Source organism: Mercenaria mercenaria, chromosome 4, assembly GCF_021730395.1.
Source record: "Mercenaria mercenaria strain notata chromosome 4, MADL_Memer_1, whole genome shotgun sequence".
NCBI classification, from domain to species: Eukaryota; Metazoa; Mollusca; class Bivalvia; order Venerida; family Veneridae; genus Mercenaria; species Mercenaria mercenaria.
Window position 1 is genome coordinate 64,749,779 of NC_069364.1, and position 22,601 is coordinate 64,772,379.

Genomic DNA, 22,601 nt, shown 5'->3' on the forward strand with positions numbered 1-22,601 from the left:
ATTATTCAGACATGCAGATATAAACATACCAGGGGGGAAAACCAACTGGTTAATTTCTTCCACCTTCACCGTGTATTATTCACACATGCAGATATACAAATACCAGGGGGAAAAGAACCAACTGGTCAATTTCTTTCACCTTCATCGTGCATTATTCAGACATGCAGATATGCAAATACCAGGGAGGGGGGGGGGGGGGGACAACTAGTTAATTACTTCCACTTTCACCATGTGTTATTCACACATGCAGATATACAAATACCTGGAGGTAAAGAGCCAACTGGTCAATTTCTTCCCCCTTCACCGTGTATTATTCAGACATGCAGATATACAAATACCAGGGGGCGGGGGGGAAATAATTAGTTAATTTCTTCACCCTTCACCGTGTATTATTCAGACAGGCAGATATACAAATACCGGGGGGGGGGGGGGAAAGAACCAACTGGTCAATTTCTTCTCCCTTCCCCGTGTATTATTCAGACATGCAGATATACACATACCAGGGGGGAAGGAACCAACTAGTCAACTTCTTCCCCCTTCACCGTGTATTATTCAGACATGCAGATATACAAATACCAGGGTGGAAAGAACCACTTGGTTAATTTCTTCCCCCTTCACAGTGTATTATTTAGACATGCAGATACACACATACCAGGTGGGAAAGAACCAACTAGTCAGTTGCTTCCTCCTTCACCATGTATTATTCAGACAGGCAGATATACAAATACTAGGGGAGGAAAAACTAAATAGTCAATTTCTTTCCCCCTTCACCGTATAGTATTCAGACATGCAGCTATACAAATACCAGGGGGGAAAATACCAACTAGTCAGTTTTTCCCCCCTTCAACATATATTATTCAGACATGCAGATATACAAGTACCAGGGGGGAAAGAACCATCCTGTCAATTTCTTCCCCCTTCACCGTGTATTATTCAGACATGCAGATATACAAATACCAAGGGGGAAAACCCAACTGGTCAATTTCCTCCCCCTTCACGGTGTATTATTCAGACATGCAGAGATACATATACCAGGGGGAAAACCCAACTGGTTAATTTCTTTCCCCTTCACCGTGTATTATCCAGACAGGGAGATATACAATACCAGGAGGAAAAGAACCAACTGGTCAATTTCTTCCCCCTTCACCGTGTATTATTCAGACATGCAGATATATATATACCAGATATACCGGGGGGGGGGGGGGGAAGAACCAGCTAGGCAATTTCTGCCCCCTTCACCATATATTATTCAAACACGCAGATTTACAAATACCAGGGGGGAAAGAACCAACTAGTCAGTTTCTAAAGTTCCCCTTCACTGTGTATTATTCAGACATGCAGATATACACATCGATTGGGGGAAAGAACCAACTAGTCAGTGTTTTCCCCCTTCACTTTGTATTAAACCAACCAGGTGGTGGGGGGGGGGGGGGAACCAACAGGTTGGGTTTTTTTCATGCACACAAAAAGAACAACCAAAGGGGAGAAAAATCAACCAGTTATTTTTTTCTCCCTTTTTTATGCACAAAAACTAGGGGGAAAAACAACCATGGGGGAGAATAAATACAAGCAGTTGGTTTTTTGCCCCTTGTGAATGCACAAAAACTTAGTTATTATGGGGAAAAAAACAACCAGGAGGGGAGAAAAATTCAAGCGGTTGTTTCTTTCTCCCTTGTTTATGCACAAAAACTAGCGGAGAAAAAAACAATCAGAGGGGTGGAGAAAAAAAAACAACCAGATGTTTTTTTCTCCCTTGTTTATGCACAAAAACTTATTTATTAGGGGGTATGCACAAAAACTAGGAGGGGAAAAACCAACCGGGGGGGGGAACCAACCAGTTGATTTTTTCCCCGGGGAAAGAATCAACCGGTTGGTTTTTTTCCCCGGGGAAGAAATCAACCAGTTGTTTTTTCCCCGGGGAAAAAAATGACTGGGGAAAAATCTTACCGTTACACCCGGGATTAGAACCACATATCTCTGGATTAATAGTCAAGCGTGTTGCCACTAGACCACCGACCCCTTTTGGATCCGTCTTTTCAGTAAGTCGGAGGTGGAAGGGGTCTTGGTAACGTAGCGGTGAGGGTTGGTGGGTTGGGGAGGGATTGTCCTTTGACAGAGTACTTAAGCACATGAAACTAAAAGAGATTTCCTTTCAGGGGAGAAGTGGGGGGGGGGGGGGGGGGGGGGGGGGGGAGTAATGTGGACTGTTGCATTTTTCAAATCGTCTCGTCATCACTCATTCTCCAAGTTTAAGGTTAGTACCTTGAAATGCTTTGGTGCTGTGCTTCGGGCACAGAATACAAAGGACATACCTGACATTTGCACTCAGTGTGTTTTACTATGACATATGACATACAACCAAGTTCATGCTCTCTGCACATTGTCTCATCGCCACCTTCCTATAGGTTAGGATTGAATGGTTATAAAATTATGCTTTAGACACAAAATATGACGGATAGATTGGACCTTTCCGTGACCTTCGGCCTACCGACCCGGCTCATGCGCTCTGTACATCGCCTAAGCACCATCTACTTATGAGCCACGTTTGAAGTCAATACCATGAATTGTCATAAGTTATGTTCCGGACACTCAATATGAGGGACAGACGAACAGACAGACAGAAATATGCACTTGTCATCATATAATACGTCCGTTTTGTCCTAAAACGGGCGCATTACAAAGCATTTTGGGGAGGTAGGTACGAGGGTATGTCATAAAACTTTAACAAAGGCTTATACAAATTCTGATCCAAGTTACCTTGACTTCTGGGTCACCTGACCCTAAATAAAATGGAGTATGGCCCTTTCCAATCTTGATGTGAGGTTTAATGATTATAGAGGCAGGGATTAAGAAGATGTAGATAGTTAGATAGATAACGCGACGCCAACGGTGAGGCTGACGCCAGCCCTCCTTATCCTTCGAACAGAGGAGCTCAACAGGTTTGTCTAGCAAATTTGACCACCTTTAATCTAAGTGCTTTCGGCTACAAATCGAAAACAATGTACTGCCTGAAAACCACTGTGACCTTGACCTCTTATATAGGATCATTTACCAACCACAAGTAATCACACTATGTTTGACAGTTAGGATATCAAGCCTTTCATTTTTTTGATCGGAAACAATTTAGTCTTAGCCTTTGATCTCCGGACTCAAAATTCCAAAACAGCCATCTACAGACCCAAGCGATCAACTTTGACCGCTCTTTGCCTAAATATCATGTAGTTATTGGATAGGAACCTACTATAAAGAAATAATACACTCATTTTCAAGGTGGGACAAAGAAGTTTATTTACGACAGAAATAAGCAAAAAAAAAATGAAACAGTTTGTATACTAAAACATAGTCGTCTTTTTTGAAGCAACTCAGAATACACGTTATAATTGTAGAAATCTACAATCGCAAAAACATCTCGGCACTGTCATCGGCTTTAAATATAAAAAAACACGACTGCATGGTTCTGTCATATTTAAGCCGATATTTATATTTAAGATATTGAGGAATCGATCCGATGCGGAACTCAAGATATGACACTTACTTTTTGGTTTAGTTTTACAGCCTGTTGCTACACTGTTATAAATGGATGAATTGTAATTCTCATTTTCTGCATAGATCCGGAATGTATATGATGTACCTGAAACAAATACAGAATACAATTTTTTTAATATTCAAACTGAGCAATGTAAAAGATGACTTACATTAGAAACACAATATTACAGAAATAATAAGTCGGCGCAGCCCTATTAAGATGTGTGTTGTAGACACAGTCTTATAAACCGAACTTACTAACGTTTGTAACCTGTATGCTGATTGGTCAACTAATATTTTACTTCTCCCGTGGCAAAATAATAACATTATTAGTGTTTGTTTAACTTTATTGTCATCATTTTCAGTACAGAAATGTATTTTTTTTTGAAAATAAAAGAATTATAATAACTCTCAACTACTTTTAGCAGCTATTTTCTATATTACCCGGTAAGTTCTGACTTTTATTGTTACTTTGTTTATGGAACAGAAGTGATATCACAACGATAATGGTTAAAACCTGTAATATTTTAGCGTCACGCTACATACAAACGAGTTCTATTATAGACTATTTTGACATATCTATTTATACTTCATTTCTCCCAATTCAATGTTTAAATTGTGACATTAAGTACCATCTTATTTAATGTATTATAATACTCCGGCCACTAACAAGACAAGTCTTAAATATCTCAAATTAAGAGCCATAGTTGAAATTAAAGTCCAAAAAAGTATATCTGAATTATATGTAGACACCGACTCAAATGTTACGGGTTCACAGTTCGGTAGCTGCAGAACCTACGATTTATTAGTACTAAGTGGTTGAAAACGGGAATAGCAACGCAGCGAAGCGTAATCAAATAAAAAAAATGCTGAAACGAAATAAAATAAAGAATCACGCAACAACTTTTTTTAGTTTACATTTCATGTAATAACCTAGTTCAAATGCACCGCCCATCTCTTTCAAAGATATTCATTGTTTCAAAAACGATTTTTGTACATGTTATATTTGTCGATTTATTAAAATCACAGTAACCCCTGCAGAAAGTTTCTGCTACTTAGACTGGACAAAATATGATATATCAAGTATAAACAGGAGGGCGGGAAACCAAACACCTCATATAAGTCATATAACTGACAGGCCTTACAGAATAACGAATGTCCAAGTACCTGGATCAAGATTACCAACTGTCTTCTGAGTTTGTGTTCCTGTTGTGCTTACAATGAACTTGGTAGTATTATAGTAATGGTAGACACGAATGTGGTACTTCACTAAGTCTCCCTTTGTATCAGCAGGCTCTGACCATTCCAAAGTGATAGATTTGTCTGTTGGATCCTGACAGACGCCATTTCGAGGTGGGTCTGGAACTGTAAATAAAATTTATACATGTAACTCTAATTCAAATAAAAAATAATAGGAAATGGGTTTCAAACGCAATGACTTTTCATTCTTTATTATTGATAAAGATAAGATGTGTAAGATAAGATGTGTAAGAAAACTTGATCAATTGCTTTCTCTAGGATAACTTGACAAAGATATCTACTGTGTAATTAAATGCTTTTGAGTTGTATGACCGAAATATTATTCTACCAAAATTATAAAGTGTCTATTTCATGACATACATATTCAAAGGTATTTTACATACAAAGGCATCAAACCAGTGTGCCAAGGTCTGCCTCTACCGGTTAAGATACAGAGTGTTATCACCAAAGGGACAGAGCTAAAGAAAGCCCAGAAAACCAGTGATAGCAAAATATTTTAGATAGAGGCATGTCCATCTAACTTAGTCTAGCGAATAGACAGTTAGGTTATTTTAGGACAGATACGCGCAAAGGAAGAGTGGTCTCTTAGTTAGGTAAAAGACACTTGAGTGTCTTAAAAATGTCCAGTTCCTGGATCGGGATTCGAACCCAGACCGCCTCTGGAGTGACAGTCAATATAACAACAGAATTTCCAGGTCACCTATAGATAGGCCTAAGTGGTTTTATCAGTGACTTTTTTGTGATACAAATCTAGCGTTTAATGGCAGACAAATCCCTACACAAGCAATACGCAAAACATTGCAGGAAAACACTTTACAAGATTACAAGTATACTGCAATGTATTATTATTTCCATTATCAAATGAGAGTATATAAAGTAATCTCGATAAGTATCTTAACCAGGCGACAAGTATTGCAATATTTATGGGAAGTGTTTTTAGGGGAAAAGTGATATCAATCTAGTTTTCTTCAAAATTGTGCTAAGCAGATAATTTGATAACTAAAAGATGATTCCAGTTAAACTTTATGGCTTCTTCAACAATTTCTTCGAAATATCATATAGGTTGTATGTGACTAAATCGTTTCCTTCTGTAACTGTATTTCATATATTAAACAATGATATCTACCGACATCATAGCATTAAAATGATATGAAAAGCATACAAAGCCAGTTAGTATAACATGTCTACCTACCAAATAACTACACAAATTGAGATGCTATGCTTTTTAGCTGAGAACATTCTATAAATAAGACTGTTTCCTTACACAGCTGAATAGGAGTTAGAATTCCTTTACGTCCATTTGAATGCAACGTTCACTTTATTTTTTGCTGTACAAGAAAGACATCTTAAGAATATTTGTAAGCTCTATTTGAAGTGTTCATAATTTAAACCATTCATCCAGAAAGAAAATCCATTTATTTATAGATATAAAGATCTATTAGTTTTGTTCTTTATCCTTATAGTTATATTACGGATAAATTGAAAATGTTTCAAAACAGTAACTTAGTATAAAATGGGACGTGATTCAGGAATATTTCTGAAAACTAATCGTATCATGTGGCTAATAATGTGTAACAACTATTTTAAGTTTGAATCAGATCAATCAAGTAATAAATAAGATAGAGCAAAATTGCACCACAAGTTTAATCTGAATTTCTAAGTAAAAAGGGGGCATAATTCATAAAATATTTGTGCCACAGTAATGAACCATGTATCAAATAATGTTTGTGATACAGTAGAATCGACGTTTTCTGCGATACAGTGAAAGAAATCCAAATAAAACTGAAATTCTAATTATAAAGGGGGATAGTTCATAAAATATTTGTGCAAACGTTATGAACCTTATGTCATATGATGAAGGTGGGAACGGGAAAGAACTATTTTAAGTTTATTTCAATTCAATCGTACGAGGGCTGTTCAAAAATAAAGTAGACTTGTGCTGTCAAATGTCGCATATTTGGTAAATAGCAATGTGAAATATATTGTTGTCATTCGCAATCTTTCTGTAGTTTGGTCATACTTTTTTGTCACATTTTTGCTGATAGGCGAAACGCGTGGAACTTTTTTATTACCATAGCCGTGCATAACCGGCGCAGTCGCTTTTTGATCTATCGTGATATGAATTCGATCGCTAATGTTCGCACTAATAGTAAACTTGTTTGCCAAAAAATATGTCAAACTGCAGCAACACGTCTGTGCGGCATGCATCTAGAGTATTGCGTAATCTGACGTGTGAGGTGGAAGAAAACAACGTTTAAACTAAGTGAGTATTACTGTTTATAATTCACCGACTCGCATAGATACAATTGCTTAGTTACGGAGAGGTTTTGGCAAACAGCAATTGCAATTCATAAAATAATGAAGCAGACGCCATAAAAATGTTCAGTCACATGTGTCATTATCTTCAGGTGGTACAAACGATTCTAAAATGGTCCAGAATTGCTTAAAGACAGCGAAGATAAAGGGAGAAAACATATCTGCGAATGAACGTTAACGCAAATGTATGATGCCGTAAATAAAGACCAAGTACTCACGTTGTATTGTGAATGTGCGTCAGATTTAAATTAAAGTAAAAACGTAACATAATTCAAGAAGTATGTCCGTTATGATATTGATGAAGATATAGAACAATATTCTCAGTTTGAATTTAATGTCTAGTGTACATGTAGTCAAATATAGTGAAAAAATAACTTAAACTTCAGTATTAAAAGTGGAAATAATTCGTAAAAACATCGTTCCTGAGCTGTGGATCTTGTGTCATATGATATTCATTATGATGTGGAATAATCTTTAAAATCTGAATAAAAGCCATGTAAGAACAGAGATATTTAAAGTAAAATGCATCGAAATTAGCCTCAAATTCTACACTAAACATTCATGTTCTGCCCATTGCTTTCCCGTTTAGGGTTAGCCCATTATCTTTCTGGGGACCATTCGCCACTTTTCACGGAATTACACACTAGCGTACCGTTGAAGATTCTATGTGCACCGCCGTATGAAGACATCTGCGGATGTCTCTAAATTATTTCTGGTGCCTGTATCATGTGTAAATTTTGAGCTCAGCTCAACCCGTGACAAGAGGACGTAGGTGGTATAATGCATTTTCACCACCATCATGGGCAGGCACAACAAAACCTAGCCTTTGTTATGTTGAGTGACCTGTGAAATAACACTTTTACTATTCAAAGTAAAAAGTGTGCAAGTTTTCCGGAGTTATGGACCTTGTATCATATTATGTTGGTTATGATGTGGAACAACTTAAGCCTGAATCAAATCTATGTATTAACAGAGATATAGTGAAATTTCGAAAATAATTGTTCAACATTGCGACATGTATTGATAAAGAATACATGTTACAAAATACATGTATGTAAAATCCCATGTATCACTTTTAGGAACCGCGAATGAAAAATTGTACGACGTTATGAATAAAAGCACTTTCTGGCCAAAACTACAAGGTAGATAACGCACCCTAGTCTGCGTTCAGACCCTATGTTTTGTTCACATAATTATATATCAGAGCTAAGACTGATGAAGTCAGAATATATAAAATAATTATTTTTTCTGAAACAAAGATTATCTAGTCGGTAGCCAGGCTAACCGCACCCACTACATTATACTTATGAAAATGGATACAGTAAATAATCGACGGGCACGATTCTGTTACGTCATTTAATCTTTACATTATAGCAGAGAAATAATTCGGCTATTTAAGACACTCTGTGAAATTGTTCAGCATGATTTCACAGCCAATTCAAACAAAAGTGATTATTATCAACAGAAAATAGAATGATCATAATATTTGGGAAACAAAAGTCTAGCTGGTGGATGTCCGGTGGGTCAGGTGGAAGTTGCTGTCAATCAAAATTTTAATTTGAACCCAAGTATCATTCTCATTCTACAAATGATATAGGTTGTTGTGTGGAACATTAGTTTTCGAGATATATGCCTATATGTATGCCTTTTAAAATTCACATACTCTATTTTTTATCATTATTGTAAAAGCAAAGTTTCTCTCCTAGTTCTAAAATTTATGACGCTGGATGATAGGATTGAAGTGCATATATAAACATAAAAGATAATAGGTAAGAGCAGATTCCTCGGAAGCGCAGAGCACTAAATAAGTTATCATAAATGACTGCAATCAAGATTCTTAAAATTACAACCGTGAGATATTTCGCCCTTTGTATCTTATCAGTTCCAAACTGTTTACCTTGAACTTTAGTCTTGATAGTAGAAATTCGTTTTTCACTCCATATATAATTTCCATCATAGGCTTGACTCCTTGCTTCTATATGAACTGTGTAAATGTATCCGTCCTTTAGTGTAGATTGACTAATCACAGCAGATCTCGATGTACTGATTGTAGAAGTGACCTCCGTGCTACCATCAATCAATTTTACTCTATATTGAGTGGCCACACCCACCGATGTCCCCCATCTGATTGTGATTGAGTTATCAGTGGCATCCAAGTCATTGAGTGTGCTTGTAACTGTTCCTGGTTTACTTGGTTCTGGAAACAGGAAAATAAATATTTTGTTTATGCACTATATCAAAGTGAAGATAATAAAATAAGTCTTTAGCCTCATTTCAGGTTAGCACATAAAGGGGCATATTCGACATCTGACAATGCATATATTTAGAAAGAATTTAGTAAAATAAAAATAAACTGGCGAAATAAATTAAAACTCTGACTACAAAATAAGAAACGAAAATTTATATTATCATCAATTTATTACATGAGTACCTATAAATAGTAACAAATTTGTGCTGAAATTTCTCCCATTATCGCATTGCGTCATGCATTATCACATTATCATAATAAGCCCCGGGGCCATTATCGATAATGGCCCTGGCGTTAGCGCGGGAAATTAACGTCCGTAAACAAAAATGACGTCATGGCGTTTCATGGAGGTAAAACAGCAATATTTCCGTTTTATTTTATCATCTTGAGCGTAACATCGTGTATTCTTCGTGAAATAACGTATTTTTATCCCTAAATTATGCAATAAGCAAGAAAGTACAACTATCCAGGAATTTACTTGTATACAGTAAATAGACTCTTATACAAAAAATATAGAAACTGAAAAGCTAAAATTTTTTGTGCCAGAAGATGCAAGTACCCATAAAAATGACACAAAAACATTTCTTACTATATTATAGGTAAACATGTAATAAACAGGTAAATACATGGGAGAGCGATGCCCTTGAGTGATAATGGCCCTGGAAGAAGATAATAGCCCTCGGGCTAAAGCCCTCGGGCTATTATCACCTTGCCAGGGCCATTATCACTCAAAGGCACCGCTCTCCCATATATTAACCTATACGTAATGAAACAACAAGGGTCTTAAAATTAACTTGTCTTGCAGAGTGTAATTCTACTCAAAATCCAAGGTGTACAACTGCTCATATTAATTAATGTAACATAACATTTCTAGACACTAGGTCAAATACTTGAGAGATATATCAGTCAAAAACATTTAAGCCCCTTATGCATACTATCTTACTAAGTCAAGGGCCATAACTCATGTCTGGCTGTGTGAAAGCCTACCTGTGTTAACTGAGATACCGACTTTCATACAACAGGAGGGCCATAATGGCCAGAGATTGCTTATCTGAGTTCCACAAATTGCTTGAACAGATTTTCAGTGGGCCACGCTTGGAAAATATCTGTGAAATTATTTTCTTAAATTGGGCAGGTATTTCTTGACTAGACATTTTAATGTATCCACTCTATGCGTATAGGAAAAAATGAACACATATGTGAAAAAGTGACCACCACCTATGGTGGCCCTGTTTTTAGACAGACTGGATTTATTTGAACAAACTTGGTATAGGGACAACGAATGAACATTTCTGTGAAATTCTTTAACTTATAAGTAAACGTCATAGAACTAAACATTCTGACAATGTTTTATGGGAATCAAGCATACCATTTCAATGGTTTGACCTATTGCCCTAGGTTTTTAACCAAGTGGCCAAGTTATAATGTATTCTATATGTTAATCATGCAAACATTCTGACAAAGTAGAAAATGTTGACTCTAGAGTGTTAACTAGATTTCTCTATGATCTGACCTAGTAACCTAGTCTTTGTCCTCAGATAACTGTTCTATATTTCATTTCATGGAGACAAACATTTCCACAATAACTTCTGATAACCAGAGACTGGTTTTCATGGAAAGGTATGCCTCCCACTGTAAAATGCAGAAAATTAAGGGCCATAACTCCGGTAAAAATATTCCAACAATAAACACATAAGAAATTGGCACTGATCACTCCTGTGAAGTTTAGTTGAATTTAAAGCAGTGGTATAGAAGTAGCAAAAATTAAACACAGTCAAGGGTCATAACTCTGTTGAATAATTTGTGATAAGAACATGTCGATAATATGAACGACTATGCTTCTCACAGATCACTTGTAAGGTTTGGTAAAATTTAGCTTAATTGTATACAGCAAGTAGTGTGAAAACTGTAACATATGACAAAGCAAGTGCAATAACTCTGCTGAAAATCACTAAACTGCAAAGCAACATGTATAACTAGGCTTTGTTATGATAACTGTCTCATTATGAAATCTGCCTAAGAGTGTAAGAGAGGTTGCCAACATATCACACAATTTGACAAATAAAGAGTCATAAGTCCACTGAAATAGATGAAACTGAACCACGACAATAACATGCATCATAAGACCTGGCTCTGATCACTCTCCTAAGGTTTGGTGGAAATCAGCCCTATTATGTAAGAGAAGTTTGGCTAAAATATAATGTAATATTATGAATCATATACCGTAATTCAACTAAAACATCAAAACAGAACATGCCCGTGAAATAAACAACTATGTTTCGGCAATATTGACTTTGATCAAATTTGGTGAATTTTCTCTTGGTTGTATCGGAGCAGACGCCCAGACAAGGTGTAATAATATTGATCAAGGGCAATAACTTTACTAGAAAATACTGAACCCTAACAAGCAAACATTTTGCACAAATTTTGTCACTGATCACTTCTGTAAGGTTTGATGGAAATCGCAATAATATAAGAAAGGGGAGCAGTGGCTGAGTGGATAAGGTACCGGCCGCTCAATCCAGAGGTCGTTGGTTCGAGCCCCATTGACTTCTCATATGACACCATTACTGCTTTTTCCAGGAAGCGGAGTCGAGAGTGGTTACAACAAGCGTAAAGTTTTCATCACAATTAAGGTAAAACAATTTAGTATAAACTAATAATATAAGAGAAGTGGCTAATATATCATAAAGTTCAATGAATCATGGGCCGTTATTCTGCTGAAAATCATCAAACAAGAAAATGCTGTCAACACTTAAAATAAGGCATGACAATGATCACCCCTGTAAGGTTATGTGCAAACCAACACAATGTTATAAGAAGGAAGGCCAAAATAGCATGTAATTATATAAATCAACGGTACTAACTCCGCTGAAAATCATCAAACAGGAAGACGCGGATCAGCTTGGAAATGATCTTTCAGGTGGAGTTTGGTATAATTCTTCCAATGATATTGGAAGGTTTCGTTGACGAACGTTGTGACATACACAGACGGATAAACAGACAAACGAAACTTAATCGTTACGTCTTCGTCACCATATATGAAAACATAATCAAGTAGACAATGTGGTCTCTAGAATTTTTACAAGTTTTTTGATGGCATGACCTAGTGACCGTGTTTAAATCCTCAAGTAATTCAGTTTCAAACCTGACCTAGATTCAATAGAAACAGATATTTTGAGGAAATTTTAGGACGGTTATTTAGAAAATGCGGCCTTTATAGAGTTAACATGTTGTTTTTTTCCTATAAATTCACTTACTTACCAAGATTCTGACCACATCTGACCAATTTACTAACTTGTTTGAGATTTTGTCGCAGGTAAAAATTTTAAGAAATATCATAATGACTGGGCCAGAATTGTGACCTCTAGAGTATTACCAGTCAAATTGTTGACAAAGCAGGATGAAGAGCGAATGCAACAGCTAATCTCGAGCACATTGTGCTCAACTGAGTTAAAATCTTCACAAATTGGAAAGCTGAAGCTAACAAATGGGTAAATGCAATAAATCTACCTATTCTTAGAATAGTCGAGTTAAAAAGGGACACTGTCAAATATCACAATACTAAAGCATGTTTTTCACAAATAAACTTATGTCTTCCATCACTTAACATGCAGACATTGTAAAATGCCACAAATCAAGAGCCATAACTCCAGGTAAAATCACTGAACCATAAAATGAATCTCTCGTAAGGTTTAGTAAAATTTATCCCAAAGACATAGTATGTATCGTAAACACTTTATAACACAAACATCCAGGGCCATAACTGCACTGAAAATAAGTAAACCGGAAAATGTTGACGATATGCATAACTAGGTTTGAAACTGGTGACTTCTGTATAGTTTGGAAGAGATCTGGAGAAGTGGCCTACATATCACGAAATTCTTTGACTGGAAGACCATAACTCCACTGAAAATCACTGGCCTAAAGGATGCCAACAATATGCGCAGCAAAGCTTGCAATGGCAATGATCACCTTTATAAAGTTTGGAGTAATTCATCCTAATGGTGTTGGAACAGTTACGCATACAAAGAGAACTATGAAACATCGACCCACTGAAAATCACTTAACCAGAACATGCTGATAATATGCACAGCTAGACTTGGCACTGATCACGCCTGTACAAATTTTCACAGTAATAAAAAAGAAGCGGTTCAAACATCATAAAATTTGATGGATCATGGGCAATAACTCAACTAAAATTATTTAACTAGAACATGCCGATGATATGCACAACTAGGCTTGACATTGATCACTCTTGTGAAGTTTGATGTAAATCCGCGTGGTAGTGTCAGACAAGTTGTGTGGACAAACATAAACCATTATTACATATCTACATAAAATGACCCTATACCTGCTGCTTGATTTTTCTTGGAAGATGTTGATCTTATTGAACCAGGCTGAGTTGCTGTGTTCTTCGAAATTACTTTTACTTCATATGTTCTTCCAGGCGTTAAGCCTGTTAGTGTTTGTGGTGATGCTGATGATACATTTCTTGTATCTCCACTTTCACTTTTATCAGTAGGTCTCCATTCAACGCTAAATCCGCTTATATAACTCTCTTTACCAGCTGGTAGTGTCCAGGATACAGTAAACTGAGTTGTCTGAATATTTGAAAATGAAATCCCAGTAACCTGGAGCTGTTCAACTGAAATCATAGTTGAAATTAAAATGACAGGTACATGTTTATTGATAACCCTCATTAATTCAACTCTTAACCAGATGACAATTTATAGTTTAAAAGGTTTAGCCCATTTAACCAAAGACTTACTCAGTAGTAGACGTGTCTACTTTAAGACTACACGTGTGTTTCTAAATAGAAATCGGATTGTCTAGGTATTAAAGAATAACTTGATATTACAAAATTATTACAACTAAGTACTATGAAACAAAAGTTGTTTGCAAAACAAATAAACAACACCCCTTGGTTGATTGTTGATGCAAATAGTATGTAATATAAGTTCATTCATTACCTAAACTGTTGTTTCGACATTCGAATATTTAGAAAAAAATGAAATAATTTAAATGTATTGTAAAGCACTAGTGCCAGGTTCATGTTTTGTTTTATTAATTCGTATTTCTGACTTCATTCCATAAACTGTCGTTACATAAGTTAAGATTTCGAGTTACCAACTCAAGTTTTCGACCTGGTATGTTGCCTCCTTATACAAACATTTGAAGGTCTGTCCAAGACAATAACTGTTAATGAGCTGCTTAGACAATAACAATGTAAAGTGGATTCAACCTACACACCCATATCTATATACATTTTAGTTTTGGGCAATGAATTAGTCAAGTATGAAGTGTCGATGTACGCCGCTATGGTTATGACATACTGGGCCTGTGGTTAAATGTAAATGCCCAAACTTTCTGTCGTCATGTTTATTTGGGAGTACAAAGACTCCGTTCTACACCACTTGGATATCAATGAAAGATGTTATCGAGAAAAAAATGTAAGATGTACTTTTAATCGCAATATCTAATTAACAATGCGATTATTAAAATATCATTGTGCCTAGCTATGCATATATTAGGAAGGTGCTATTTAAACATAACCAACAGTATGATTTATGCACACAATCATATGAAATTTATGTTAATACTATAAAGAAATAGTTCCTATTTACAAATATGAATTCTGATGTAATACTTCAAAACTCAGTTTTTTAACCGAACTTTGGAGATCAGTACAGTAGGATTTCTGAGCATTTGCATTTTACAGATCCCCATATTTTTGTCAGAAAAAAATCATTCATTCCACAATTCAGCAAATGCCGGAAACAAATGATGATTAAATTAAATTCGTCAATGTCTGATCCCTTTCAAGTGAAATCGTAAACAGAATCTGAGCGAAACTGAAGGTAACTGAGTTAAATTTGATTTGAAACCATTCTCAATCTCAAGGTCACAGTGACTTTGACATTGACCTTCTTAAGCCGAAAACAATAATGTAGACGCAGGCGTTCTGTTGACCAAAGGCAATAGGGCCATTAAGTTTGACGGCACTTAGATACAATATTCTCCAAATATTGATCGAAAACCATTTCCAGTCTCAACGTTATTGTGAACTTGACCATTGACCCCAGAAAAATAGGAGTTTCCAGCTGATCGCAGGCAACAAGCCTTGTTAAGCATATTAAGACTGCCAGTCATTGGCCAAAATATTATCAAAAATTATTTTCAGTCTGAAAGTCACTGTGCCCTCGACCTTTTACCTACTGACCCCTTAACTAATAGTGGTTATCTACAGACCACATGCACTCATTCTATGAGGTCTGTAACATGTAAACATGTTAAAGCAGTCTCAACTTATTGATCGGACACCGTTTTAACTGCGACCTTGTCCTTCATCGAAAGCAATAGGGGTTATCTACTGAATACAAACTGTAATCCTTTGAAGGGTTAAAACAGCAGTGTTGATACCTAATGGAAACCGTTTTCAGTATATCTTGGGTAAAGAGTATCGAAAACAAAAGAATTTCATTCAGAAGATCACACTGGCATTGGCAGACTGACCCTTAGACAATAGCGGTCATCTACTGGCCATAGGCAATCATGTTATGAAAATTGACCACTGTAATCGGTAACAGATCGAACGGCAATGAGCAATACACTATGCAGTGGGGAATAAAAAATCTGGTGTTAGATTTAATAAAAGAATAGAAACAACTGAAGAAAAGAAATTCATTAAATGAATCTATCTATATCTAAAACCAAACCCTTATTGCAAAAGATCTGTGACACTTAGATCCATGAGATCAATTCTGTATTAAATATTGAAGCTTTGAAATAAATCGCAGTACATGAAAAAATATTGTCTTCATTTTGCCTATATAATTTTAAACAATATAAAAGACACTGGTCATTGTTATACCTTTTTCACATGCATCCTTAGCACCACCAGAAGGTTTATATTGGTAATGTTGCTGATCACATGTACACTTACTACCGAGACATTCAGCATTTGGATCCGAACATTCATTAGCATTACTGCATAATTCACCAATTGCTTTATCTGAAATAATAAAAAAACGTAATTAAAATGTAAGTTTTGATACAACTATATACGTCAATGTAATCAAGTGTTAAAGTGTCATAAGAATCCCTTATAAAGCGCGATTTTTTATTTTTATTTTCAATTTTTGCATAACTCATTCAAATCTCCTACATAATCCCTTTAAGCTTTTTAATGTAATAAAATAATCAAATCCAGTTACCATCATATGTGGAAGAAAATCAACAATGAATTTCCTAATAAATAAACAGTTTTATCTGACCACTGAGAATTTTATATTATCAAAAGTGAATAGATTTAGTGTTGGGAAAGGACAATTACAGACATTTGTGACGGCAGCTCTTGATAAATGAATTAAAAATTTCAATTTTTACTTCAAGATGTTTAGTCCCAGAACATAAAATGATGAAGTTGAAACTCTTCATTTTTTTCAATTTGAAACACAATTATAATGACTATGCAGGCTTTAATCTTTATTATGTGTGGTTATATTTGAACTATGATACAAGTATGTATAATACATCTTATAATGACTTACCAGGAACACATACACCTCCTTCCTGATGATACCTATCATTGCATGAGCACCTGTAAAATGAACCACTGAAGGTACATCTGGCATTTGAATCTTTACACTGATCTTTGTTAACTGGTTGTGAGGTACTGCACTGAGCTCCAAGGGTTTTCCCTGATAATAATAAAATGCTAACATATTATCAATTTAAAATGATAGGTCTACAACTTGTGAAGAAAACTGCCCACCAGTTTATCTACATTTGACAAATTCCCGATACCGTTATTTTCTATATTAAATATTTTAATCATTGAATATTTCCTGTTAGTCAATAAGAACATTATTTTTGCGCAGTTAAAGAGACTATGAGGCACACATGAACCACAAGAACATTGTTCATATATTCACCTTTATGCAACATTAATATTAACAATAAATACTTGTGTGTATTATTTTTCAAAGCCGATGTTTTCATTAATGAACGTGAAGATAATAACAGTAATCTGCGATTTCTGAAATAAAGATTTCCAGATATACACTGTCGCCGTATGAGGCAGACATGTTTTCTTTGCTCTTGAATCTCACCATAATAACGCTTTTATTTGTGTTGAGATTGTGCTGAAAATTGGATATAATGGATATGAATGTACTTTGCATCTGTATATGCTTCTATGTTACGGTAGCTTAAGCGATTCAGTGGATTGCAACCAGTGCAATTTTTGATAATTTTCTTTATGAATTTACATCAGACATTACCTGTCGTTCACCTGTAAAGTATACCTACACTAGAAATCAATTCTTTGATATTGGATTTACGATATCGAACAATAGCTGATTAGGAAATCTAGAACCTGCGGCATATAGGATTATAACCTTACACAATTCATCCTGTAAAAAGAAAACGCATAGAAGTAAACGCGTTGGTAAAAATAAATTAATTTCTCAGCCAAATGGTGTCCACTTTAAAAAATTGATACACCCTAAGAAATGCAATCAATACAAAAATATACGCGAACATGTATCTTGCATTACTCTGAATTGTATATCTGTTGTTAACAAAGATGATTGTGTGGGCCAATGTCTCAAGGATGAAAGAATATATTTCGCTCCTCAATCTGACTTAAGTACATCTCCAATTACGCTACACTTAGAATCTGAAGACGAGCTATTGAAAGCCTCGTTCTGAAGACCCTTCCGCTAGCCAATCAAAGGCTTACTTACAACAGTTTGCAAGCTTAAAAAAGCCTTGGGTTTTGATAATAACAATTCTTATGTCGTAAAGTGTCAGATAGCCGGTTAGCTCAGTCGATAGGGCACTTGCTTAGTACGAGATGGGTCCTGGGTTCGAGCCCTGGACTGTCTGCACATTTTATTTACTCTTTGACATTCGAACAAGTCGTCTGATTGGTTCAAATAAAAATAGATTTGTGAAAATAAAGATAGCAATATTGGAAATCCAAAATATACAGAAGACGAATGAGAATGGGTCATCCTCAGATCTTCGTCTAGAAGATCAAGTACTTAAGTCAGATTGTTCGCTCTTTTGACTGTAACTTGGTACTCGGTGGGTGTGTATAGACCCCCGGCTCTATCGACTGGTAACCAGTTCATTGCTAAATGTTTTATTTTATCGAAAATAAAGTACCACATTATGACAATTTACTTATAATGGGAGATTTCTACTTGCATAAATTGTCCTTGAAGTTTGTAATAGAACTGTTGTTATCATTTAATATATTATATTAAATGATAACAACAGTTCTATTACAAACTTCAAGGACTCCCTAGTAGCAATGGGCCTGGAACTACACGTTGATTTCAGTACTCATACAGGAGAGTATAGCTTGGATCTAGTCATTACTGCGTCACTTAATGGTGTTCATGTAGAGAAATGTGAGCCTGGGCCATTTTTGTTTTTGATTACCGTGTTGTAATGGTTCTCTTAGATGTTAAAAAAGAAACTATTACTAGTAGGAACGTGTCATTTAGAAATTTTAAACATTTGAACGAATCAGAATTTTTCAGCGACCTAATGTTGATTCACAGAATAAAAAGTGAAAAATTTTGATTCGAAAATACAGAATGTCTTGAATAAGCACGCTCCCCTAAAAGGAAACAAACTATAATTCTGAGAGCTTCTAGACTGTAGTTCAATAAAAAATAGCAACATTTAAAGCAACAAGTTAGAAAGTCCGAGCCTTATGGTACAACAGGTTAGTTTGAGTTGTATAAATAAGAAATGAATGAATTCAATTCTGAAATCAAATGTCAAAAGAGAAACACACTCAGTGAAAAGATAGTGAACGCTAAAGACTCTGTATGGATTGGCATCTGAACTTACTGGTACCAAAATCTGAAAACCCACTGCCTCAAAGAGAGTCTAATAATTCATTGGCCGAAATATTTGCTGACTTTTTCATGGCAAAAATCTCAAAAATTACGTCAAACCCTAGGTGAATACCAAAACTTTGAACCTCAAGTAAAGAATATACAAAATTTAAACAAATTTACATTGACTCAAGACAAATTCTCTTCAATGAATTAAATACTACGTCTTCAGAATTAGATATTTTGCCAACACGTATTCTGAAATCACATGTAGATGAACTTTTCTTTAGTATCACTAAATTGGTGAATCTCTCGTTACAAGAAGGTGTTTTCCCTTTGAAATACAAACAAGCAGTTGTTAGACCTCTGCTTAAAAAGCAGGTCTTGTACTAGAGTTTTCCAATTATCATCCAGTGAGCAATTTATCATATCTATCAAACCTTATTGAGAAAGCTGTTCTTTACAGATTAAACAAACATGTAATTCAAAACTGTCTTTTGCCTAAGAACCATTCTGCATATAGGAAATACCACTCCTGTGAATTTGCGCTACTTCGTTTGGTCAATGATCTAAGTGTTATGAAAAAAATGAAGTCACGACCCTTATTGCGATTGACTTAAGTACGGCTTTTGACACTGTCGACCATGATATTCTTCTAGATGTCCTAAAAAATCTAAATGCTTAATGCCAGATGATAAATATCAAAACAAAAATCCTTATTGCCAATTGATAAATACTAATTGTCAAATTCTTAAACTTTATTAATAATTTATCTGTATCAATTACTTGTAAACTAATAAATGTAACTTTTACTTACTGAAACGTTATAATGCTTTACCAGTCTAATTTGAAGCAGTAACATGTCCTACCGGTTATGGGAGCATGCGAAACTGTTTACTGCAAACTGTTTTGACTAAAGCAGAGTTTTGTAACGAAAGCCAATGATTATTTAGATGTGGCATTAATCCACTGACATATTATGAATTACTTATCTTTAGAATATTTATTTTTATTCTTCCACAAAATCGCTATTTCGTATCTTTATTTAAACATGTATGTTTACTTCAATTCTTTTGTTTCCAAGTCTAGTATAAGTGTTGCATATAGATAAACCAGTTTAGTTTAGGAATCAAACCCAAAATACGAACATATAAAACACAGGAAACACGTGCAAAAATCCCAATTCTAATATCTACGAAGCCACACCTCAAATCGAAAGATTTACGCATGTATTTTTGACAAATTGTAATACAATTGCATAAAGTTCATTATTATTGTACAATGCTACATTATATAATTGAATTTAACTGATTTTGGACAAACTAACTGCTCTTTGTAGTATTTATATTCTAGGCAATTTGCCGCCGAGCAAAATTTGGACAGACGCACTATTAAAGGAGCAGATGTACATTGTATAGTAGAACACCCTTGTTATCCGGATAAAACGAAATGATGTGATAATTTCAAAATGCTACAAACTGGAGGAAATGTCAGACTTGGTATGGACATTGTTTTGGTCAATATTTTCTTATTACTCATTCTGATTGTTTAAAGTATTATAACTGATTCAACATGGTTTAGAAGCTGTACCATTTGCACTAAACAATTTGAATATGGGACATATTGTTCAGTATGGAGAGCCCCAAACAATGTGTACATTTTGCTTTAGAGAATGAGTTTGGCAATTCAAAGCGTTGTCAACCTCGTTTAATGGACTTTCGGTAATGAATATTATTTCGTATTATTCAGTTATTATATAAACAATGATATGAACATGTTCAAAAGTTTTTATTTTACATCAAATAACCCATATTGACAAATATATAAGCATATGTAGTAGTCGATGGATACTGACCCAAGTGTTCATAGAAATTTCGAAGATAAAGCCTGAAATGCTATGAGGATAATAGCCAATATTGTAGTTTGAAACTTTGCACATGCTGTTCTAAAGGTACCAATTGTTGTATATTGAAGACGTATTCTCATAAAATGTGGTAACGAATGGCTGTAGCATGCCCAAGGTAATGTTTTATACACATGGTCAGTACCAGATGTTCCTGAAACATTTTATCAAAAGGGTAAATGTCTATATTTTGTAAAATTTTGTTTTAGAACTCAAGTCCGCTGTCAGAAGGTTCTAAAGCTTACACGCCTGTATCTTTTCTGTTAGATTTTGCTAAAAAAATAAACAAGCCAGAACAGGTAAATTTAACGCCTGAATTTAAATGTGCTGAGATTCCACAAGGAGATGGGGTACACCCATATTTAGAAATTAAGTATACTAGGGGTCCGTTAGCATTTTAAGAGTGTGAAAATAATGTCACTTTAACAGTTTTGCTGGAATATGTTGAATACTGCTGTGAATTCATAGAAGTACATCCCCCTTAATCCCTTAACTGATAATAGTTTGATATTGTACTCAATAATTTAGCACACTTGTTAACATTTCCTTACAAAGTTGTCCCCCTTAGAATGTCTACCAAATTTCATCTGCAATACAAGACTCACATGCCTTTCTATACTAAAATGTAAAAAGTTGGTCCCAGCGTATAGGATACGATCTACTTTCATTAACTTAATATTTGTTCAATATCGCCTTCCCTCTTCTTCTGTAAGTTCAATACATTAGGTTGGTGTTATGAATTGTAACTAAGATCATTTTTTTGGATTGTTCCTTGGGCTATAATAACCATGGTATTTTGACTGCTGTTCAAAATCTGTGGTATGTTTGGTGGTGTTGAAAATTCTGGGCATTTTTGAAGACTGTATAATACGCCTCGTAGATCTTGGTAAGTTGAAGATAACCTTCAACCAAACTCCAAAAGCCATTTCTAAAGGAGCCTAAGAGGTTGACTACCGGGTACCCCCACCAGCACTGAAACAAGTGCCAAAATATGGCTATATCTTTTCGGCATTCTTTATCAGGTCTTTATCCAAAGTCATCATTCGGACTATTTCTGTAATTAATTGTAAGAATTACATTCATGGAAAGAGAGTGTTAAAATTCTCTCTCCGATAACATATGAGGCAAAAACTCTTAATCTGCGATGGTTTCATATGCTCTACTTATTAGGTTGTAGCAACGCTTGACTATTCAACAGCCTTGCCAACTGAATGAATACAAAAGTCGAAAAAGGGACATAATTTTGTAAAAATGGGACAAAGGGTTATGGAACCTTCACAGTGCTTATCAGCTCATGCCTGATACTCATGACTGAGGGTGTGAAGTTTCAATCCATTCCCATTAGTGGATACTGAAATACCAGCTTACATACAAAAACTTAAAACCAAAAACTGATAAGTTGAAAAAGGGGCATAATTTTGAAGAAATGCAAAATAGAGTTATGGGACCTGCACAGTGCATGTCAAATCATGACAGCGAACAAGTGTGTGAA

At 35.3% G+C, this 22,601-nt stretch overlaps 1 protein-coding gene across 1 annotated transcript in view; it reads right to left on the minus strand.

The window, feature by feature from the left end:
- The window catches only part of LOC123552041 (fibronectin-like), a 55,835-nt gene that overhangs the window by 26,836 nt on the left and 6,398 nt on the right, over positions 1-22,601 (minus strand). Inside the window, exons 2-7 of the mRNA XM_053542246.1 lie at positions 16,903-17,052; positions 16,224-16,364; positions 13,704-13,997; positions 8,999-9,298; positions 4,693-4,890; positions 3,536-3,631 (exon numbers count right to left, since the gene is read on the minus strand). Coding sequence (XP_053398221.1) covers positions 3,536-3,631; positions 4,693-4,890; positions 8,999-9,298; positions 13,704-13,997; positions 16,224-16,364; positions 16,903-17,052 — 1,179 coding nt within the window. The remainder of the gene's footprint in view (positions 1-3,535; positions 3,632-4,692; positions 4,891-8,998; positions 9,299-13,703; positions 13,998-16,223; positions 16,365-16,902; positions 17,053-22,601) is intronic.